General features: G+C 44.9%; 1 protein-coding gene across 3 annotated transcripts in view; it reads right to left on the bottom strand.

Moving 5' to 3' along the window:
• Positions 1–22,772, bottom strand: part of SYTL3 (synaptotagmin like 3) — a 75,041-nt gene that overhangs the window by 22,649 nt on the left and 29,620 nt on the right. Inside the window, exons 6-9 of one of the 3 annotated variants that reach the window (XM_054021467.1) lie at positions 15,589–15,653; positions 3,527–3,578; positions 2,187–2,253; positions 1,190–1,262 (exon numbers count right to left, since the gene is read on the bottom strand). In XM_054021467.1, coding sequence (XP_053877442.1) covers positions 1,190–1,262; positions 2,187–2,253; positions 3,527–3,578; positions 15,589–15,653 — 257 coding nt within the window. Of the gene's footprint in view, positions 1–1,189; positions 1,263–2,186; positions 2,254–2,324; positions 2,513–2,608; positions 2,749–3,526; positions 3,579–15,588; positions 15,654–22,772 lie in introns of those variants that run through there. The other 2 variants (XM_054021468.1, XM_054021469.1) reach the window with 2 other exon arrangements.

Consider the following 22,772-nt stretch of genomic DNA (forward strand, 5'->3'; position numbering starts at 1 on the left):
TTGCCCTAGTTCAAATGGTAGCAGCTTGTGCTTTTGGTGTTGTATATTCCAGGTTCAATCCACACTAACAATCATAGTGTCTATATATATACAGGCTGTTACGCTTCTCAGTGTTCTTGGGTCACATGGGCAAACTGGATTACATTTGGTGAGAACAAGGAGAGGGGACTGGCTAGGGAGGAGTCTCATTAGAAGGGATTCAGAGTGGTAGCCTTGTTAGTCTGTATCAGCAAAAACAATGAGGACTCCTCATTAGAAAGGAGTGATTAAGAGGAAAGACAACAGAGAGGAGGCAAGAGACTAGTGCCAAGTTACTCAGGTCTAGTCTCATTTTATAATCTTTGGGATAAGGATATTACTCTAGCCATGAGGGACAAAATTTACAACTGCCCCCAGTCTCTGCAGCAGGCAGCAGATTAGTAAAAATATATGCTAATTGTGGGGTCTCTGGTCTTCATAAGGGTCAGAGCTTGTTCTCTTCTGGCTACTGCTCCCTTTTGTTATGCACATAGGGCCAAATTCTGCCCTCCAGTAGGTGCAGGTTGTTCCATATATGTATCCAAAGCCTAAACTTGCCCTCTAAAGTTACTGAAGAACAGAATAGCAATAAGTGAAAGAGGAAAATGAGGAGGACAAAGAATATCAGGATTAAAGATGAACTGACGGGAGAGGATGACTTTTAAAAACACATACACTGACAGGAAGCTAGAATGAGGGAGAGGGAGAAGGGAGAGGTTTTTAAAAAAAAACTGAAAGGAAAGAGAAAGACAATACTAAATCCTTCCTTCTGAGAGTGATCAAAGAAGGGCAATCTGTGACAAGTTCACTTGGGGAGGGGAAGATGGATAATATCGCGGTTACCACAATAGAAAGTTGGCATATTCCACGCCACAATAGTTGAGTTTGCTGCAGTATTTTCAGGTTTTATCAGCACATATCTGAACTGTTACATTTGTTTAAAAAAAAAACACCTTCATAAATAGTCTTTTTGCTACTTAGCAAGAAAAGAGAGAGTGCTCAGCTGGAATCATCAGTTGCTCAGCTTGTTAAAACATTAGAGGGAATTCTGATGGAAAATTAGACATGCCTTGTAACTATTTGTTGGTCCTAGCAGCAGTCACTAACAGACCCTTCACTTGTAACCACTCGTGGCTCAAATTTAAATGGCAAAGCACTGAAGGACACTTACTTTTCATATTTGTGGCAAGAGACAGAAACAAGTTTTCCACAGACTTATTAAAACTTTTAGATTGGCTGATTTCCTGCAATTGAAAGAAAAAAAAATTAAGAGATAAAATAAAGAACTGTGTTTTCAAAGCTTCCCATGTCACACGCGTTTAGAAATTGCAAAAAATAGCATGTGTGTAAGATTGCACAGAGCTATCATTTCTGTAGCATTTATAAGCACGTATTTTTGCACTACATGTAAATATTAGCACGAAAGTATTTGGCTGGGGAAGGGGGTGGCTCTTTCAACTGAGTTCTTTTGCATCTACCAGCAGAAAACTCTGCAGGCAATTTCCATATTGCTTTCATAAATCTAAGCAAATGACATAGCTGATTAATTTTTTATAGTATTGTTTGCATTTAAATTAAGGTAAGAAAGAGTCTTATTAATCTTAGAGCTGTTGTAATGCTTCTGGCAGTGCGGATTCAGAGGATCCTCACAAGGATTGGAAGTAGAGCTAGTCAAAATTTTTCATCAAAATCAATGGGATTTAAGCATGTGTATAAAATTAAACATGTGCTTAAGTGCTTTCCTGAGCAGGGAAGGGCTGCTGAATTAGGGCACCAGGGCCTAATCCAGAGCCCTGTGAAGTCAATGGTAGTCTTCCAATTGATTTCAATGGATTTTGGATCCGGTCCTAATAATCCACCTGCTAGAAACTGTGATGAAATTGCAAACATCAAAATCATTCTGCTCTTCGCTCATTTATACAAACAACACATGCAAAGTTTTCATTACAAATGGCTACATAATGTGCACTAAAAAGTTGGTGACTAATCTAATATGTCCCTAAGAGACCAACGCCTCAGAAAAAGGAATGAGACAAAGGAAAGAAAAGCATCATTTATATTGCAACAAATTCCTAAACAATATTACGAGTTGTTGCTATTTGCTACACTTCTGCGGCCGGCCATTTCCACTGAAAGAGCTCTTAAATATCTGCACATAAAAACATTACCATTGCGGTGTTTCTCCCGGTGGTTTCAGTGAAAGGTGGGGGAGTAGGAGGAACCACAGAAATTTTACTAGGAAGTTAGGAGAAAAGAAACAATTAACATATTTGTCACAAGACTCTAATATTTACAGCTTTCCCAACCTCTTTCTTTGTTTCTTCTCTTTCGTCAAAGGAGCCACCTCTCTCCTGCAACCTAAAGATCTTGGGTGAGTCTGTGCTACGCTTCTTACAGGCTCAGCAAAGAACTTGAAGCCACAGGAGTGGAGGCTAAAATGGCTTTGCACCCTCCAGATCCTCAGCTGCTCCAGCCAGTATAATTTAGACAGACCTTAGGGCCTATTTAAGTCACTGCAGCTTCCTTGGACTGCTCTATGGTCACCAGTGCATACTGTATCCCCGCCTCCCCCCGGCACTCCCCCACTGACTCCAGCGTGCATGCATCTTCCTGCCACAGGTTGTGAGAGGATCCTCAGAAATCAGCCTTATGGCCATCTTCCATGGTTCCTGTGCTGGAGGGATCCACCCCGGCTGGAATTGGGGCTTTTAGAGCACTTGTATTCCACCCCAGCACCTTCATGCAGCATAAAGGGGCCAGACCAGGAGCAGTGATCTGCCCCTTGATCCTGTACTCCTACCACAATCAAAACCCCCAAGCAGACAATGCACTTCCCCTGTGCTTCTACTCTGTTCTATCTAGGTACTTATATGGTCATCCTCACCATTGTATCTGACCATTCACAGGTTCTCTGGTGATGCACCTATGACCCACCAGAAAGCCTCAGTTTGGCCTATGATTTGTATCTATTCTTATTTACTCACTTTTAAAGGAACAAGATTCCTTTAACAGAATATACACTGCATACACTTAGGTGCACCTTGACAAACAGGGACCTTTCTGTCTTATATTTACTTAAAAAATAACAATAGGCAAAATCTCCAGTCAGTTTACTGCATGTTTGTACCACTACTATTTTTCCTGCAATGATTTTCAACCCATATCTTTTAAACAGAGCCTGTAAATGTGAAAAGCACTGGAGAAAAAGATCACAGCAAAATACTGTATGCTTCCCTGAATTTCCAATAAATTAAAGCAAGGAAACTGTCCAGCTAAAAGTAGGATTCTTTCTACTGTACTCCAACCTCTTTCTATAGAATGCACAAAGCCAAAAAGAGGACAATCTTTCTATAGTACTACTAATTGCATTCCAAACTTTTTAAAATCTTGAGATTTGCCGTCTTGGTAATCAGAAAACTTAAGCAGCAAGCTGTTTTGTATTATAAAATAGGTTCATTGTATTGTAGTCTCAGTTCCCTAGGACAATTTGTCCTTCTACAAGTCTTACCTCAGTTTCTGATAAGATTTCAAGAGCTTTGCACCAGCTGTTTCGTGTCTACCTATGAAGCAAGAAAATAATGTAAAGGTCATTTTGTAGCAATAACAGTCATTAGCACTTAGATAACACTTTTCAGAATCAAAGTGCTTTCAGGCACTGGACTACCGGTAAATATATAAAAGCTTGTGAGGATGTAAATCACTATAGGTGAAATTAAACTCTGTGCAACAGGCCCCCACAAGCCCTAAGCACCATTTAAATCCCACCTAAGCCAAAAACTGTTTTATTAGCTTACCTCACCCTCTCTTCAGAGGTAGTTTGGCAAGACTAAAGATATTAATCATAGAAGTGTAGGACTGCAAGGGACCTCAAGAGGTCATCTAATCCAGTCTCCTGCACTCAAGGAAGGACTGTGTAATAACTAGACCATTCCTGACAGGTGATTGTCTAACCTATTCTTAAAAACTTCCAATGGCGTAGATTCCACAACCTCTGTAGGCAATTTGTTCCAGTGCTTAATTACCCAGACAGGAAGTTTTTCCTAATGTCAAACCTAAACCTTCCTTGGTGCAATTTAAGCCCATTGCTTCTTGTCCTATCCTCAGAGGTTAACAAGAACAATTTTTCTCCTTCCTCCTTGTAACAACCTTTTATGTACTTGAAAACTGTTATCGTGTCCCCTCTCAGTCTTCTCTTCTCCAGACTAAACAAATCCAATTTTTTCAATCTTTCTGCATAGGTCATGTTTTCTAGACCTTTAATCATTTTTGTTGCTCTCCTCTGGACTTTCTCCAATTTGTCCAGCTCCTTCCTGAAATGTGGTGCCCAGAACTGGACACAATACTCCAGGTGAGGCCTTATCAGCACAGAGTAGCGTGGAATAACTAATTCTGATGTCTTGCTTACAACACTCCGGCTAATACATCCCAGAAGGATGTTTGCTTTTTTTGCAACAGTGACACTGTTGACTCATATTTAGCTTGCAATCCACTACAACTCCCAGATCTCTTTCCATGGTACTCTTTCCTAGGCAGTTATTTCCCATTTTGTACATGTGCAATTGATTTTCCTTCCTAAATGCATTTGTCCTTATTGAATTTCAGCCTATTTACTTCAGGATATTTCTCCAGTTTGTCCAGATCATTTTGAATGTTTATCCTATCCTGCAAAGCATTTGCAACCCATCTCAGCTTGGTATCATCCGCATATTTTATAAGTGTATGCTCTATGCCCATTATCTAAATCATTTATGAAGATATTGAACAGAACCAGACCCCAGACTGATCCCTGCAGGACCCCACTTAAGATGCATTTCCAGCTTGACTGTGAAAAACTGCTCATAAATACAGAAAAGTAATCTTATCTGATTCCCAGATACTGGGCCTATCTATCTAAGATACTTATATGATCCCCATCACCATAGTATCTGAGTACTTCAAAACGTTTTAATGTATTTATCCTCACACTCTTGCATGGCAGGGAAGTACTATTATCCCCATTTTACAGATGGGAAACAGAGGGCAGGTCTACACTTAAAATGCAGGATCAGCACTTAAGTGAAGATGCTCCTTCACCAATGGGAGAGAGCTCTCCCATCCACCTCTCTGAGAGGCAGTAGTTATGTCACACCCCTGAGCAATGTAGTTATATTGACATAGGTCTGCAGTGTAGAACTGGCCTGAGGCACAGATCTAAGTGACTTGCCAAAGGTCACACAGGACATCTGTGGCAGAGCAGGGAATTGAACCAGGGTCTCCAAGTCCGAGGCTAACTACTACTAGACCATCCTCCGTCTCTAGAGTTCTAAGTGGACATAAATGGGACTTGAGTAGTGCATAGGCCTTGTGCTGACCAATGCACAGAAGTAAATATGACCTATAAAACATAAGCACTGTGAAAAGTAGTGCAAATGAACATTCAGAAAAGCAATACCCATGAAAGCACTTCCAATGTGATTTTGAAAAGGTCTTTTCATTTTTCACACAATACATTTGAACAATTATGAATATGCACCAATGACTCACAAACAAAAAAGAGACTGTGTATAAAGCTTGGGTCATCCAATCAGGGAGCAGAAACAATGCCACATGACTTAGATGACCAATCACAAGGCATTAAGAACAACAATCATACGTGCTTTATCAATCACGAACAATTAGAGTAATAAAAATTACAAACAGACAAAAGTTGTAAACTAAATTCATTTAATAAGTGGAAAATAGCAAGTAACTGGCTCATTGCTAAGTCACTGTTAGCAATGTCAGTATGTCACTAGTAATATTGCTCTAAGAGCAATGTGGGTATTGTGGTCTGTTGCAGAAGACTATAATAATCGATGAGGTAACACCTTTTAACAGTTGGGTTTGGTGGTAATAATCATTTTTTCTTAATGTTATAAAGTTTACCAAGTGTCCTGAATTTGATGCTCAGTTGACTGTAAGGACAATTATCAGTGAGTAATGTCCGGTATCTTGGTTTATTGCAGCTTTAAATGCCTCTTTAGCCCATTACAGTAGAACCTCAGAGTTAAGAACACCCAAGTTACAAACTGACCAGTCAACCACACACCTCATTTGGAGCGGAAGTACACAATCAGGCAGCAACAGAGACAAAAAATCAAATACAGTACAGTACTCCGTCAAACATAACCTACTCAAAAAAATAAAGGGAAAGTTTTAAAAAAAAAAGATTTGACAAGGTAAAGAAACTGTTTCTGTGCTTGTGGCACGTTAGAGACTAACAAATTTATTTGAGCATCCGATGAAGTGGGTTTTAGCCACGAAAGCTTATGCTCAAATAAATTTGTTAGTCTCTAAGGTGCCACAAGTACTCCTGTTCTTTTTGCTGATACAGACTAACATGGCTACCACTCTGAAACCTGTTTCTGTGCTTGTTTCATTTAAATTAAGATGGTTAAAAGCAGCGTTTTTCTCCTGCATAGTAAAGTTTCAAAGCAGTATTAAGTCAACATTCAGTTGTAAACTTTTGAAAGAACAACCGTAATGTTTTGTTCAGAATAACAAACATTTCAGTCTTACAAACAACCTCCATTCCCAAGGTGTTCGTAACTCTGAGGTTCTACTGTAATTTACTATTTAGTAAAAGCAGCTAATTGCTTTTATGAAGGTTGGTTGTTTAAGTTGCTAAAATATTAACAGGAGAAGCTGTATACCAGTATTGCATTTCATTTTTTTAAAAACCTATAACATGGAAAGAATAAAAATGTTAGCGATAGTATATGCTAGTAAATTAACCTTATACAGTGAACAACTAATCTTGCATTACGCTATCAAGCCAAAAGAGGGCTCTGTTCCTACACTCTTGGAAGATGCATAACTAAGCACAATGCAGTGTTTCAGTTATCCACAGAGACCTGATCCTGAAAGGTGATGAATGTCATCAACCACAGTTTACTTCATTGGGAACTGAGAGCACTCAGCACCCTGCAGGACCAGGCCCAATGTCTGAGAAAAAACAGTTACTCACTTCCGTAACTTGTTCTTTGAAATGTGTTGTTCATGTCCATTCCAATCAGGTGTGCGCGCGCGCATGTGCACGTTCGCTGGAAGATTTTTCCCCTAGTAGCATCTGTCGGGTCAGCCTGGGCACCCCCTGGAGTCGCGCCCTCAAGGCACCTAATATAGAGCCCTGCCGACCTGCCACCCCTTCAGTTCCTTCTTGCCGGCTACTCCGACAGAAGGGTAGGAGGTTGTGTATTGGAATGGACATGAACAACACATCTTGAAGAACAACAGTTATGAGAAGTGAGTAACCGTTTTTTCTTCTTCAAGTGCTTGTTTGTGTATATTCCAATCAGGTGACTCTCAAGCCAAATTCAGAAGGTGGGGTTGGAGCTGTCCACTGATTGGAGTACTGCTCTTCCGAAGGCTGCATCGTCTCTGGCCTGCCAGGTGATTGCATAGTGTGCGGCGAAGGTGTGTATGGAAGATCATGTCGCCGCTCTGCAGATTTCCTGGGCAGGAACTTGAGCCAGGCACAACGTCTATGAAGCCTGTGCCCTGGTAGAGTGCACTGTGATCGAAGGCGCGGGAACCCCTGCCAGGTTGTAGCACTCGCTCATACAGGCCATTATCCATGATGAAATGCACTGGACCGAAACCTCCTGTCTGCCACTGCCACGAAGAGCCAGACCAACTTCTTGAATGGTTTCATTCTCTCAATGTAGAAAGCAAGCGCTCTGCGGACGTCCAGAGTGTGGAGTCTCTGCTCCCTGTTGTTAGAATGAGATTTAGGGTAGAAAACTGGAAGGAAAATGTCCTGGTTGATGTGGAAATGCGACACAACCTTCAGGAGGAAAGCAGGGTGGGACCTGAACTGAACTTTATCCTTAAAGAACACGGTGTAGGGCAGACTTTAAGTCAGGGCCCTGAGCTCAGACACCCTCCTGGCCAAGGATATCACCACCAGGAACGCGACCGTGTAGGAGAGGTAGAGCAGGGAGCATGTTGCTAAAGGCTCAAAGTGGTGCCCCATGAGTCTAGAAAGGACCAATTTGAGGTCCCAGGCAGGAACCAGTTGGCAAACATGCGGGTACAGCCTATCGAGCCCCTTTAGGAAGCGGCTGACCATGAGGTTGGCAAAAACCGAGTGGCCCTGTACGCTTGGGTGGAATGCTGAGATGGCAGCCAAGTGCACTCTTATAGAAGGTAACAAGAGACCCTCCTGTTTCAGATATAGAAGGTAATCCAGAATATGCGACACTGAGGCTAGCATCGGGGGCGAGTCAGGCTGCACCGACCAGAAAATCTCTTCCACTTGGCAAGGTACGTGGCCCTCGTTGAGGGTTTTCTATTGCCAAGGAGGACCTGTCTAACCTGGTCTGAACAGGAAAGCTCCGACGGATTCAACCCTGGAGTTTCTACGCTGTGAGATGGAGCGACTGCAGGTTTGGGTGTTGGAGAGGTCAGTGAGCCTCTGTGAGAAGATATGGGAAGAGCAGCAAGGTAATCGGGGCTCCCATAACCATGTCTAGGAGAGATGTGTACCAATGCTGATGAGGCCAGGCCAGCACTATCAGTCTGACCCAAGCATGATCTTTGTGGATCTTGAGCAGGCCCTTGTGAACGAGTGGTATCGGCGGGAAGGCGTATAGGAGAGCTCCTCCCCAATGGAGGAGGAACGCATCCATTGTGGAGCCCGAGCTGTGGTTCTGGAAGGAGCAGAACTGCTGGCACTTCCTGCTGCTCGCGTGGAGAAGAGGTCGATCAGGGGAAATCCCCACTCTGGAAGACTGAACTTGTGATGTCCGGGCGAAGGGATCACTCGTGGCTGCGGAATGACCTGCTGAGGTGGTCCGCCAGCTCGTTCTGAATCCCAGGGATGTATGACGCCTAGAGGTTGACTGAATGTTCTACACAGAAGTCCCATAGCATGAGGGCTTCCTGGCACAGGGGAGAGGAGCGTGTACCCCCGTTTGTTGATATAGAACATTGCAGCCATATTGTCCGTCATGACTGATACACATTGGCCGGTTAGGTAAGGGCGGAATGTCTGACACGCTAAGCGCACCGCTCTGAGCTCTCTGACATTGATGTGGAGGCGCAGATCTGCTTGCGACCAGAGGCCTTGGGTCTTGTGATCCCTCAGATGAGCTCCCCAGCCCAAATCCGATGAGTCCGTCACCAATGAAAGGGATGGCTGTGGGACAGCAAAGGGGACCCCTGAGCACACCTCCTGAGTGTCGATCCACCACTGGAACAAATCAAGGACAGGGCAAGGCAGAGTCACGATCCTGTCCAAGCTGTCCTGGGCTGGTCTATAGACTGGTGCAAGCCATGTCTGTAGTGGCCGAAGCCTGAGTCTGGCGTGCTGTACCACATACATACAGGCTGCCATGTGCCCAAGAAGCCTCAGGCAGTTTCTCGCAGTAGTGGTAGGAAACTGAGTGATTCTCTGGATCATGTCGTTGAGGGCTTGAAACCTTGCCTGTGGGAGGAATGCCCTGGCTTGGGTCGAGTCCAATACTGCCCCATGAACTCTATCCTCTGGATGGGGGACAGAGTTGATTTTTCTTTGTTTAGGAGCAGACCCAGGTTGTCAAAAGTGGCTTTGATAAACGCGACCTGAGTTTCCACCTGTCCTGGAGCGGCCTTTGATCAGCCAGTCGTCGAGGTACAGAAATATCTGTACCTGTTATCTCCGCAGAAAAGTGGCGACGACTGCCATGCATTTGGTGAATACTTGGGGTGCTGCTGACAGGCCGAATGGGAGAACAGTAAATTGGTAGTGGGAACCACTGACCACAAACCTGAGGAACTTCCTGTGGTTCTGAGCGACTGCGATGTGTTTCTTCATGAACTTGTTGAGCTCACGCAGATCCAGGATAGGCCTGAGGTTGGCTTTGGCTTTTGGTATTAGGAAGTACCGGGAATAGAAGCCCTCGCCCTGTGTGAAGACCGCCTGTGGGAGCGATGCCAGGAGCGGTTTCTCAAATGGGATCAGTGCTCTGACCGGTGCCGGGAGCGGCGTCGGGAGCCCGAACGATACCGAGGTCCGAAGCGGTGCCACGAGGCGGAACGGTACTGGGAGTAAGATCTGGGCTGCGAGTACGACTGGTGCCGTGATAGAGAATGGCGCCGGGACTGCGAGCAGCGCCGGGACCTGCTCCGAGATCGGGAGTGGTGCCGAGTGTCCACGCTCGGAGATGGTGGACGTATTAGGGCTGGCTTGCCCCTAGACTGTACCACATGGGTGAGATGCGGTGCCGTAGCCTGAGCTGATGCCGCTTCTGTAAGGGCAATGAGGTCCCTCGCCGTTGCAAACATCTCTGGCATCGATGGAAGTCAGGGCTCAACCACGGTGCGGGTCGGGGAGCCAGTCCATGCCAGACTCAACGGCCCTTCCCTCGGTGCCCGAGTCAATGGTGCCGATATCGGCGCCTGTACTCTCAGTCGCTCCGGTGCCGGACGCGAATCCGAGGTTGTCAAAGGGGGTACCGGTGTCTGTTGTTGGGAGGCAGCCCCCTCCGGCTTGCGAGGTCTCTTCTGTCCTGGGGAGGCGCCGAGGTGCTTGTGCTGGACGCGGTGCCGGCGAGGACCGGTGCTGTGGGTCTCTATCCAAGTCTCCCTGTGGTGCAGTACTTGAAGTCGCCGCCAGAGCACTGTACACCGAGGCACTTGGTGCCGGAACTTGGCGTGCCGAAGGAGGATCCAGGCTGAGGGCTGCCTCCATAAGGAGCTGCTTGAGTCTAAAGTCCTGCTCCTTTTTAGTTCGAGGCCTGAAAGCCTTACAGATCTTACACTTTTCGGCCTGGTGAGACTCCCCGAGGTACTTTAAACAAGAGTCGTGCGGGGTCTCCCGTTGGCATAGGCTTCGAACAGGCTGAGCATGGCTTAAAACCCAGAGCCTTGGGCATGAGCCCGGGCGGCACGCAGGGAGGAAGGGGGACGGACCTCTTCCAGCCCGCTAACTTCACTTACAAAACTAATTCTACAACTATCAAAACTACACTAACTATATAACTATTAAGAACTAGAACAATTAACTAAACCGGGAAGTAAAAGCTAGGGAGAGTGGAGGACAGCTATGCCGCGCTACACAGTTCCAACGACCGTCACGGGCAGTAAGAAGGAACTGAGGGGGCGCTGGGTCGGCTGGGGTATATATCCAGCGCCATGAAGGCACCACTCCAGGGGCTCCACAAACACTCGAAGAAGAACCTCCTCTACTGACCCTAGTGATAGGAGCAACTGCACTTCCTGAACGAGAAGTTGCTCGTAATAAGGGTCCCTGCAGACGGATGGGGAAAGAGGGTGGAAGGGCAGGAGGGCACAGAATTGGATGGAGTACCCCCTCTCTACCATGTGAAGCACCCAGCGGTCCGAGGTGATATGGGACCATGCACGGTAGAAAGGGGATAGTCGGGAGGAAAAGGTAAGGCGGGTTAGATCCAGTCTGTGATCTGGTGCGCCGTCCTCGACCGTACCTTCAAAAGGCTGGTTTAGGACCAGAGGGTGGTTTGGGATGGCCAGAGCCCTGAGTTGAGGAAGGGTGTTGCCTTCTCCTGCCACTCCTGTTCCTCCTCCAAGAACCGTCCTGTCGGCTCTGCTGCTAGAACCTTTGAGGAGGTTGTGGGTGGAAGTGTCTCTGCTGCGTGGCGGGGGTGTGCAGGCCCAAGGATTTGAGGGTGGCTCAGGAGTCTTTCAGGCTGTGCAGCTGCTTGTCTGTCTTTCCAGAAAACAGAATCTCGCCCTCAAATGGGAGGTCCTGAATGGTTTGCTGGACCTCGTAGGGTAACCCTGAGACTTGGAGCCAAGCACTGGACCTCGAAGCTACCTCCATCACCATCACTCTAGTGGCAGCATCTGCAGCGTCTAATACAGCCTGCAGAGAAGCCTGGGAGACTAGCTTCCTTTCCTCCACCAAGGCTGTGAACTCCGCTCGTGAATCCGAAGGGATGAGCTCAGTGAACTTCGTCATTGCTGCACAGGTGTTGTAAGAGTACCCGCTCACAATGGCCTGTTGGTTAGCAATACGGAGCTGCAAACCACCTGTCGAGTGGTTTGAAGCTCCATATTTCTACCCACAAGGTCTAGATGTTTAGCATCCCTATTCTTTGGGGAGGGTTCTTGGAAGCCCTGTCTCTCATGCTGGTTAGCCACATCGACCACCAGGGAGTCAGGAAGCGGGTGAGAGTATCAATGCTCTAACCCTCTGGAGGGAACAAAATACTGCCACTCGTTGAGTTTGGCAGTAGGAGGCAAGGATGCCAGCATCTGCCGCAGGGTCTTAGTGGTGTCCACAATGGTCTTTATAAGTGGCAAGGCTATATGTGACAATTCTGAGGGTGCTAGGATGTCCACCATGGGATCAGCCTCCTCCACCACCTCCTCGGCCTTGATGCCCAGACCCTGGGCGGCCCTACGCAGCAACTGCTGTAGCATTCTGTTGTCCTCTAATGCAGGGGCTATGGCTGTCCCCACCAATGCTTCGTCCGGCGACGAAGAGGAGAAAGTGTGTGCCAGGAGTGGAAGCTCCCTACCATCTACCCCCGGGGGGTCACGTGACTCTCAGGGCAGCGTTGGAGGTAGTGGTGCCATCGATGGTGCCAGGGCTGTGGACATCAAAGCACACGTCGGCGCTGCCATCAGCCCTATTGGAGGGAGCTGCATCAGCACACTCACAGTAGCCACTGGAGGCAGGGGGCCCGGTGCCAACCATTGGCACCGGGGCCACCAGTGCCTGCATCAAGGTCGACGTCGACAATGGTCAGGCGTGGGAGACGGGTGTGTCAATGCCATGAAGGGTGGTGCTGAGGTCGGAGTCGAGCACGGTGCCGGAATCGATGATGGAGCCGGAGGCAGAGGCATCAGGACTGTAAGCGCCAAGGGCAGATGCGCAGCGGAAAGTGGCATGAAGGTGGTAGAGGCCACGGAAGATGTCGCAGAGTGTGGACCCTGGGTTCCTCCCTGACCCTGGTGAAAAGCCCAGGGGGTCCAGAAGGGCCACTGAGGCGGGTTCTGCCACTGCAGAGGCCACACCTGGGGCTCTCTCTTGTCTCTACAGGACCTCGATCTGCGACTTCTGCTCCTCCCAGAGTGATAGGAGTCAGACTCTGACTCTGAGGTCTCAGACACTGAAGACCATGGAGGAGCCGAACCTCGGTGTCTCGGACGTTGAGAGCTCAGGGAGAGGGTAGGCTCTCTGTCCAAGTGGTAGGCACTGAGGGACATGGCAAGGTGGATTGTCTCGACATCATAGCTGGCTTCCCCTTCGAATGCACCGGAGGACGTGGATCCGCCGGCGCTGAGGGTTCCTCCCTGGCAGGCGAGAATGGTGCCGTAAGATGGAAGAGGTCCCGAGCAGCCTGGTACGGGTCCAGCGTTGACGGGAGCTGCAGCTGCTGTGTAGGCGCCGATGATCAAGGCAGGGCCGGACTTGACTGCTGCACTTGGGCAGGAGTCGACACGGCCCCGGCAGGGGATCCTGAGGAGTGGCCCACTTGGGATCGCACGTCTCGTGGCTTGGCCGGAGAATTGTCATCCGGCTTCTTCTTCTTTTGAGGCACTGGCGAGTGGGAACGGTGCCTACTATCAGACGGGCCCCGTGAGGAGCCGTGTTGGTGCCGAGTGTCTCGGGAAGAGTCCTTTCTTGGTGCCAAGCTCGCCGACGGCACCGGGGCGCTCTGCATCGAGGACGACGCAGTAGGGGTCAGGTCTCCCGAGCCCGGGTTGGAGTGGGGCCGTAGAACTGCCTCCATGAGGATCACCTTGAGCTGCTGTTCCCTTTCCTTAAGAGTTCTCGTACGGAACTCGTGGCAGATCTTACAACGATCTTTCTGATGGGTCTCCCCCAGGCACTGTAGATACGACAAGTGAGGGTCACTCTTTGGCATGCCCTTGGCGCGGACCACACAATTTTTGAAACCCAGGGACCGCGGCATACCACGGCTCCAGGAAGTGGAGTGGGGTGGGGGGGCAACAAACTCTATACTAAGACACTAATAACTCTAATAACACTAACGAATTAACTATATACAAGCAGATAAAGAATGAACTTGCTGAGCAAGAGCTAAGGGAAGTTCCAGCCACCGTCACTGGAGGTAAAAAAGAACTGAAGGGTGGCGGGTCGGCAGGGCTAGATATTAGGCGCCATGAGGGCACGACTCCAGGGGGCGCCCAGACCGACCCGACTGATGCTGCTAGGGGAAAAATCTTCCGGCCAACGTGCACATGCACGCGCACACACCTGACTGGAATGGACATGAACAAGCACTCAAAGAGATGTGAAGTAGATCACTTTTCTGTATTTGTGAGAGGTTTTTTAGATTTACGTCTTTACTCTCACCAACCACCTCTGAAGAGAGAGAGAGAGAGAGAGAGAGAGAGAGAGATGAGCTCATATAACAACTTTTGGAACTCCACTGCCCGTAAGAAGGTGAATCAACCAACATTATTAAATTGAGAAGTGTGTTCTATCTAGAAGGGGATTCAGTGAAGTCTATAAATAACTGCTGTTATCTGATTTTTAGCAAGGAAGTGTATCATTACTCAGCTTCTCACTTTGTTTTGATGCCAGCTTTCAGTGAATGCCTGTTGTTTCAAAGACTGCTTGCTTATTTAATGTATAACGTCCTTTTTCTCTTATATTGCTAATGTTTTCCCAGATAAACAGAGCTCCCTGAGGTGGTATTTTAAGGACCAGTGTCTATTGGCTTCTCCTTCTACATCTAAAGTCATAAAATGGGGATACTCTGGTCCAGTTTGTGTCATTTAGACACAGGTCTCAGTTAGGGGAAGTGGGAAGCTACAGGACCGCCAGGGGAGCTCAAGAAGGGACTATGTCTCATAAAACACAATCCTTTCCCCAGAATGCAGGGGTAGAGTGCACACTGCAGTAGCCCTTTAGGTGATGCAGCATGTTCCTCATTCACCTGACCTGCTTTGCGTTCCAGTGCTGTGGATGGGGATGGATCTGCCACCTCCACACACCTGTTGGCTACTTTGTGTCCCCAGTGGCATAGAAGGGCACTACACAAGGGGGATGGTATAATTGGGTTCCAAATGGGTTGTGGTTTAGGTTCCCATAGATTAGTATGTGCTGAACACGGTCTCATAGTAGGTTTGTAAATTTCCCCTTTTTATTGTCTTCCATCCTGTCCTCTTTGTAGGATTGCACTACTGAAATCAATGGGAACTTTGCCATTAACTTAAAAGGCTGCAAGATATCTTCTTGCAGTTCACATACCTAGTGCATCTATATTTATTTCACAGACCATTGTATTTCTTATTCGTCTTAAGGTGCACACTTATTTGGTGCTCACAATTTCAGTCACATTGTTCAAATTAAAATGGTTATCATATTTTCATATTACCCAGCCAAAGTACTTAAGGCCTTCTTCTGGTTTATGCTTGAGGCAAAGAGGCAGGCATGCTGCTGTCTTACACCCACTGTAGAGACACAAACCACAAGATCTAGTCTTTATTTCAGACCTATCTCCTACTAAATGGGCTAAAAATGAAACAAAGTAGTGTATCAAGATTTTGTATTGTACATTACTTAGATGAGGACTATACACCGCAAACCACTTTGTTGCCTGCTGCAGTAATTACCTTCAGCTGGGAATTTCTTGGCACGTTCCTCAAAGAACCATTCCCCAGTCTTTACTTTCATGTCTCTGAAAAACAAACAACACACATTTGAACCTTTTACACAGTTTCCAAGATGAATTTTCATGACCATATACATGTGCACTTAAGACAAAAATCTGTTTAACAGTCAAAGGCTATAGAGGGACCCTTCTTAATTGTACAGTACAACTAATGGGAGATCGCTACAATCTAACCCCAAGTTTGAGGGCAAAGGATCAGCTTTGGTCTCCCAGTAAGAACTGTTCTGCGCTGACGTAAGTATTATCGAGTGTTTAGAACAACACACTGGAAGTCAAGAGTTCTTGATTCTATTCGTAGCTCTGCACCTGACTTGATTTATGACCTCAGATAAGGACCTTAGGGCTAACTTGCTGTTTTCTGCCATAGCCTAGCTTGAAGGAGTGTAAAGGTACTGTAGTGTGCGCTCCTAGGTGTAAGTCAGAATGGCTATATAAGAGCAGCACACACTGCAGTGTCATAACCCTAGAAGAAGGTGCAACACACTCTCTCCTCATTGATGTGGACAGTGTGGTGATGCCATGGCCTAAACCTTTACCTTACCCTGCTCCTCTTTTGAGAAGCTAGTGCACTGCTGGCAACTGTCATGCACAGTACCTGCATGCATCAGGATCATGAGATCAAATGGGTGATGTTTACTGAGTATGAAATGCATATAAGGACAGATCCTTGAGAAAAATTCAAAAGCCTGTAACTAACCAAAACCAAAAAACTATATATAATTCTTACTGAAATTCACAAAGGACAGGAAATGCAGCAGTTGGGCTGCCACTCTGGTTCTCAACTCATTCCCTTTTAAAATATGGTACAATGTTTAGGACTCTGTGTGCTTTTGTTGCAGCTTGGTTTTAGGATCCATTTTTAGGCACCTAAATAAGCGACTTTGTATTCAGAGGAGCTGAACACCTGCAACTTTCACTTACTCCATTGGAAATTGAGTATGTTCAGCTCCTCTTGAAATCAGGCCATTTTTTACCTGTCTAACCATAGATTTTGGTGCTTAACTTAAGACAATGGAATCTGAAAATTTGGCAGTAGGGGTACTGGACACTGCTTTAAACCCATATAATGTGCTATGATTAGGCTTGAAAGGATTAGATTTGTATTGGTAAATGCAGGTAAACATCTATTTCACCATACACACACAAACTGAAGAAAAAATATTTCCATCAATAATAATCAAAATTTATAGATAGACAAAGTAAGAAAAGTACTGCTTGAGAACTTATTAAAGTTTGATTTCAGGATATTTACTTTGTAAATTTTGACATGTGATACAATTTGTGTTTTGATGGTTATAAAGCTTCAGTTTTTTTGAACCTCAATGTCTACTATCAAGAAATAATTATTGTCTGCCCCCCATTGTCTGAACTCCCCCCATAATTTCCCACAGGTGTGAAAATTTAAATCTATAAATGAAGAAAAAGATGCTTAAAACCCATAATTTTGTGCAAGTGTGAAAATTTAATCAGATAAAAATAAAAAAAATGCTTAAAAATAAACATCTATATTATCCATTGAAATTATAAAAAAGTTAAAAGCAAATTCTGCCAAGCCTAACTATAGTTTTGATCAGTGCTAATCCTTCTAAGCCTAACTATAGTGAGTTATCCCTTTGTATCTTAAATAATTTGTTTGCCTGCTTCCTTTCAATAATGTATGGCTTTCATTTTGGTCTTCATCACTATTAGATGGCTATGAAAGCAAAACAACCCAGAATTTATTACAGTTTGCAAACACTGAAATAATAGTGTCTTGCCAGAATCCAGTTTTATTTTACCCATGTATCCTACTGTCTGTTGATTGTTAAGAAAGTGCTTTTTGCTACAAGAAAGTAAGCATCTTGTTACAGTGGTTCCATAGTTCTGGAGAAAGGAATACTGATCTGTAATGTTTAGATTGCTTTAAATGAATGCAATCAACTTGAAATCTGAACTTTTTTTTTCAAACAAACAATAAGTTTCAAGTTGGTTCAGATCATACAACTGCTTCTGAGTCCTCTGGTTTTAACACTACATTTTCCAAAACATCTTTCTTTCCCCTGTTGTGTGAATGATCCACACAAATAGGCGAACTGACTGACTACAGAGGGGAAACAGTAGAACAGAATTCATCCAGAGAGAGCCTACTGCAAAGCTACTGAAGCCACTAAAAGAGTCTTATCTATCCATCTTAGGTCCTTATAAGACTCCATCATCATAGTGTTGGAGGGCCTGATAATTTTTAATGTATTTATTCTCACAAAATCCCTGTGAGGTAGGGCAGTGCTATTTTACAGATGGGGAATTGAGGCACACTGAGGCTAAATGACTTTCCCAAAGTCACACAGGTTACCATTGACTTAATTGGGCTGTGGATCAGATACAAAGTGTGATGAAGGGTTTGGGGTTCAGGAAGAGGCTCCAGGCTGGGGCCAAGGGATTTGGAGTGCAGGAGCATGTTCAGGGTTGGGGTTGGGGTGTGGGAGGAGGTATGGGGATGCGGGGTCTGGGAGGGAGTTAGGGTGCAGGGAGGGGTTCCGGCTTGGGGCAGGGGGTTTGGGGTGCGGGCTCCGGTTGAGCGGCGCTTACCTCAGGCGGCTCCTGGTCAGTGGCACAGAGAGGCTAAGGCAGGCTCCCTGCCTGTTGGGGCTCCACGCTGCTCCCAGAAGCGGCTGCCATGTTCAGCCCCTCGGCAGAGGGGCAAGGGGGCTCTGCATAGTGCATGCTGCCTGCGCCCACAGGCACTGCCCCCACAGCTCCCATTGGCCACGATTCCCGGCCAATGGGAGCTGCAGAGCCGGCGCTGGGGACGGTGGCAGCACGCAGAGCTTCCCTGATCACCCCTGCTCCTAGGGGCCACAGGGACATGCTGGGAGTGGTACAGAGCCGACCAGACTTCTGGCAACCCGGTGAGCTGGCGCTGGTGGCTCAAGCCCTGTGGGGGGAGGGGGGAGAGGGCGCCAAGGCTTGGGGCTTCCAGCCTGCGTCACGGAGACTTGCCATGGGCCAGATGAAATGAAGCAACGGGCCGGATCCAGCCGCAGGTTCCCCACCCCAGTCTAGTCTGACCTACACACCACAGGCCAGTGATCTTCACCGAGTAATTCCTGCCTCCAGCCTATATCTTATGGTTGGACTAGAGCATACTTGTTAGAAAGATATCCAATCTTGCCTTAAAGACGTCAAGTGATGGTGAATCCATCACAACACTAGGTAACTTGATCCAATGGTTAATTACACTCACTATTCTAAATGTGCACCTTATTTCTAGCGTGTATTTATCTAGCTTCAGCTTCCAACCACTGGGCATTATTATGCCTGTGTCACATTTAAGAGCCCCATGCTATCAGAACTTCTCCCCATGTAGCTATATATATATCATAGATTACATAGAGTGAGCTTCTTAAGTCTTCCACTGTAAGGCAAGTTTTCCAGACCTCAAATCATTGTTGTAGCTCTTTTCTGAACTCTTTCCAATTTTTCAACACCCTTTTGGAGTGTAGAGATCAGACCTGGACAGACTATTCTAGTAGCAGTCTCACCAGTGCTGTTCATAAGAATATAAGAAAGGCCATACTGGTTCAGACAAAAGGTCCATCTAGCCCATTACCCGACAGTGGCCAATGCCAGGTGCTCCAGAGGGAATGAACAGAACAGATAATCATCAAGTGATCCATCCCCTGTTGCCCATTCCCAGCTTCTAGCAAACGTATGTATACATAAGTTATATCAACTTTCTATTTGATTTCCCCCTAGTTATACAGCCAAGAATTGCATTAGCCAGTTTAGCCACAGTAAAACACAGGGAGCTCATATTCAGTTAGTTATTCATCATGACCCCCTAGGTCCATTTCAGAGTCACTGCTTCCAAAACAGAGTCCCCAGTCCTGTAACTGACCTATAGTGTTGTATGTTGTTCAAATGAACTCATCTTACCAAGTGATCTAGACTGCTCTGTATAATTGACCTATCCTTATCATTTTTTACCACTTTACCTATTTTCATATCACCTGCACACTTTGCCAGCAAAGATTTACTATTTTCTTCTAGATCGTTGATAAACATACAAAATAGCATTACACCAAGAACAGATCCCTGTGAGAGCCCACTAGAAACACCTGCTTTGGATGATAATTCCCCATTTACAATTATTTTTTGAGGTTTATCAATTAGCCAGTTTTTAATCCATTTAATATGTGATATATTGATTTTGTATAATGCTAATTTTTTAATCAGAATGTTATGCGAAACTAAATCAAACACCTTACAGAAGTCTAAATCCATACTATGCCAATACAACAAGGAGTCCAGTGGCACCTTAAAGACTAACAAATTTATTTGGGTGGCCATGCATCTGAAGAAGTGAGGTCTTTTACCCACGAAAGCTCATGGCCTAATAAATCTGTTAGTCTTTAAGGTGCCACCAGACTCCTTGTTGTTTTTGTGGATACAGACTAACATGGCTACCCCCTGATACTATGCCAATACAGTTACCTTTATCAACCATACCTGTAATCTCATCAAAATAAAAAAATTATATAAAATTTCTTGAATAAGACATATTTTCCATAAAATCATGCTTTTATGGGGGACATGGACAGGGGTAAGGGGGATGCGACCCTGAAAAATTTGGGGCCCACTCATTTAGAAAGACAAATAACATAATAAATAACTTTATCCTTGTTCACCGCTTCCTTCCTACCACAGGATGTACATATTTAAATGTTACTTTACATCTAGCATTCATTCAATCCAGATTTATTTCGTTTGAATACATTACATGACTAACAATATGATCAGCCCCAAAATCCCTGATCTGAACATCCCCAAACTTTCTGAGGTTAAGATCCCCATTGGAACATTGTAGTATGGCTCTCTTTCTACTCACAATATAGCAAACCAAATGCCGACCTCAGTTAAACATTTATTTTCTTTGGACAGGTGGGATCTGAGCACTTAAGAGTTGAATTTGACTAACAGTGTTCATCTAGCAAATGGGGACATGTATGTAGTCCTGTGATAAATCATAGCCAAGGGTATAATGGGATTGCTTGAGAGATATTTGCCCTCAGCCATGCACAGAGAAAGGGCACATGAGAAGTTAAAAGATGCTTCTACTCACATTTATAAACTTATCAGAGCAAGACCAAGAACAGAGAATGATGGCTGATTTCTGGTCACTTATGTGTGACTCATAGTAATACCTAGAATCATCTAGATACAGCACACGGGAAATACATTTCTATTTTGTTTTTGAAATGTCAAAACTGATATTCTATGATAGCCTTTTTGTCATTGCTTATGCTCAGTTTGATACATGAAGTTTGTCTCCACAGATAATCGAATATCTGAGACTAGTATCTAAAGAGCAGGGTGGGGAAGGAAGAACATCAGTGATGTTGCTGATACCAATGGTTTGTTGGGGAAAAAACATTTTAACAGCAACTGAGAGCTAGGCAGTATCAGGAGTAAAAAAAATCAAGCTGAAGATAATTAAATTATACTGCTTATCAAATATACACCAGTGTGTTTTGTATTTGATCATTTATAAGCAGTCACTCTACTTGTAATCACAAAGATACACAGAGCTTCTGTTGACCTAGATTCTGCAAGAAGTCATTTAGATGCTGATTTTCAGAGGTCAACATGCTTTTCTTGACTTCAACAGAAGGTATGAGTGCTCAGTACCTCTGAAAATCGGACTCTACATTTCTACATCTTTCCTCTTCCCATAGGGCACTGAGTGGAACTACCCCATTACAGAGGGCCCACACATAGCCCTATCCATCTCTTAAGCTTTATAGTCCTGAACCAAAGCCCATTAAAGTCAATGGAAAAACCTGCAATGATTCCAATGGGCTTTGGATCAGGACCTAAGTGATGAGCTCAAATGAGAGGTAAATGGAGATAGGGCCTTGTGCTGGCTCTCTCCTCAAAGGTAAATTTCACTCACTGAAGTTGCATCATTTTTCAACATCTACAATAGACAGAAAAATAGATTTCCCTGGGCATGTTTATGTGTGTGTGTCTTGCTGCATGCATGAATAAATAACAGAATAAGTTATGATATGAGATATGATATGATGTGATCTTATATGGCTGAAATGACACTTTTATTATAAACCTCTATTTTTAGTTGCTTTGGGATAAAAAGAGTTTTTCCATGTTAAAACTTGGAACACTTAGCCTCTGAACAATAATCTTAAAAAACAAATTAGAAAAAATGTGATTCATTTGTGTGTAGGAAACTTATGGTTGCCTACACACACAAAGAGTTATGAATCCATCCCCTTTTCACTAAAAAGAAAAGCATTTTGGAGGTAGAGATGATGGTTCTGGAACTCATAATTCAAAAGCTGCTTTTCCCTCCTTCCTCCCCCCCAAAAAAACCCATAATTATTTAGCCCCAAATGTGGGGCAAACTACTTTGCCCATTTTGTGATAAATGCATTTCAAAATACATTGTTTAAAAATCACAGTTTACATGAAAAGACATTCATTGTGCATTCCTAAAGTCTGCATTGTCACCCAAGATACACAAACTGACTTTAAACTGGCAACCATTCACAGATAGTCAACCCTATTCAAAGAGCTAGTACAAGACCTATGCACCACTTGAGTTCTTATTTAAACCTAAATTTGAGGTCTAACGAGGGATTTAAGTGGTGCACAGCCCTTATACTGACCTTCATAGTGATTAATTTTATTTAAAGTACTCGCCCTATGCACAGGGATGAATTTCACCTTCAGAACTGCTGGTTTGATTTCAAAACTCTGCATCAGAATGTTTCTCATCAAAGGTAGAAATGTATCAGAATATCCCTGTTTGGACTATTCAGCTTAGACAGGATGTTATGAATAAGAGTGTATTCAGTGGAGGTATTTAATATAATAGTACAGAGAAGGTAAATCAAACATTCTTATTTACACTTTCTGGTAATACAAGAACAAAGTGATATGCAATGAAATTAAAAGGTAACAAATTTAAATTAGATAAGTTAGGGCTGTGTCTGACTATATGCGCTTGTCATCAGAATGTTGTTATTAATATTTGTTATACTTTTTTAACCTACATGTACTATGGCTTCACATTATTTATTATTATTATTAAACACAATGGAGATACCTCTACTCTTGTGATAGGGG

This window comes from Malaclemys terrapin, chromosome 3 (genome assembly GCF_027887155.1).
Source record: "Malaclemys terrapin pileata isolate rMalTer1 chromosome 3, rMalTer1.hap1, whole genome shotgun sequence".
Taxonomy (NCBI): Eukaryota; Metazoa; Chordata; order Testudines; family Emydidae; genus Malaclemys; species Malaclemys terrapin.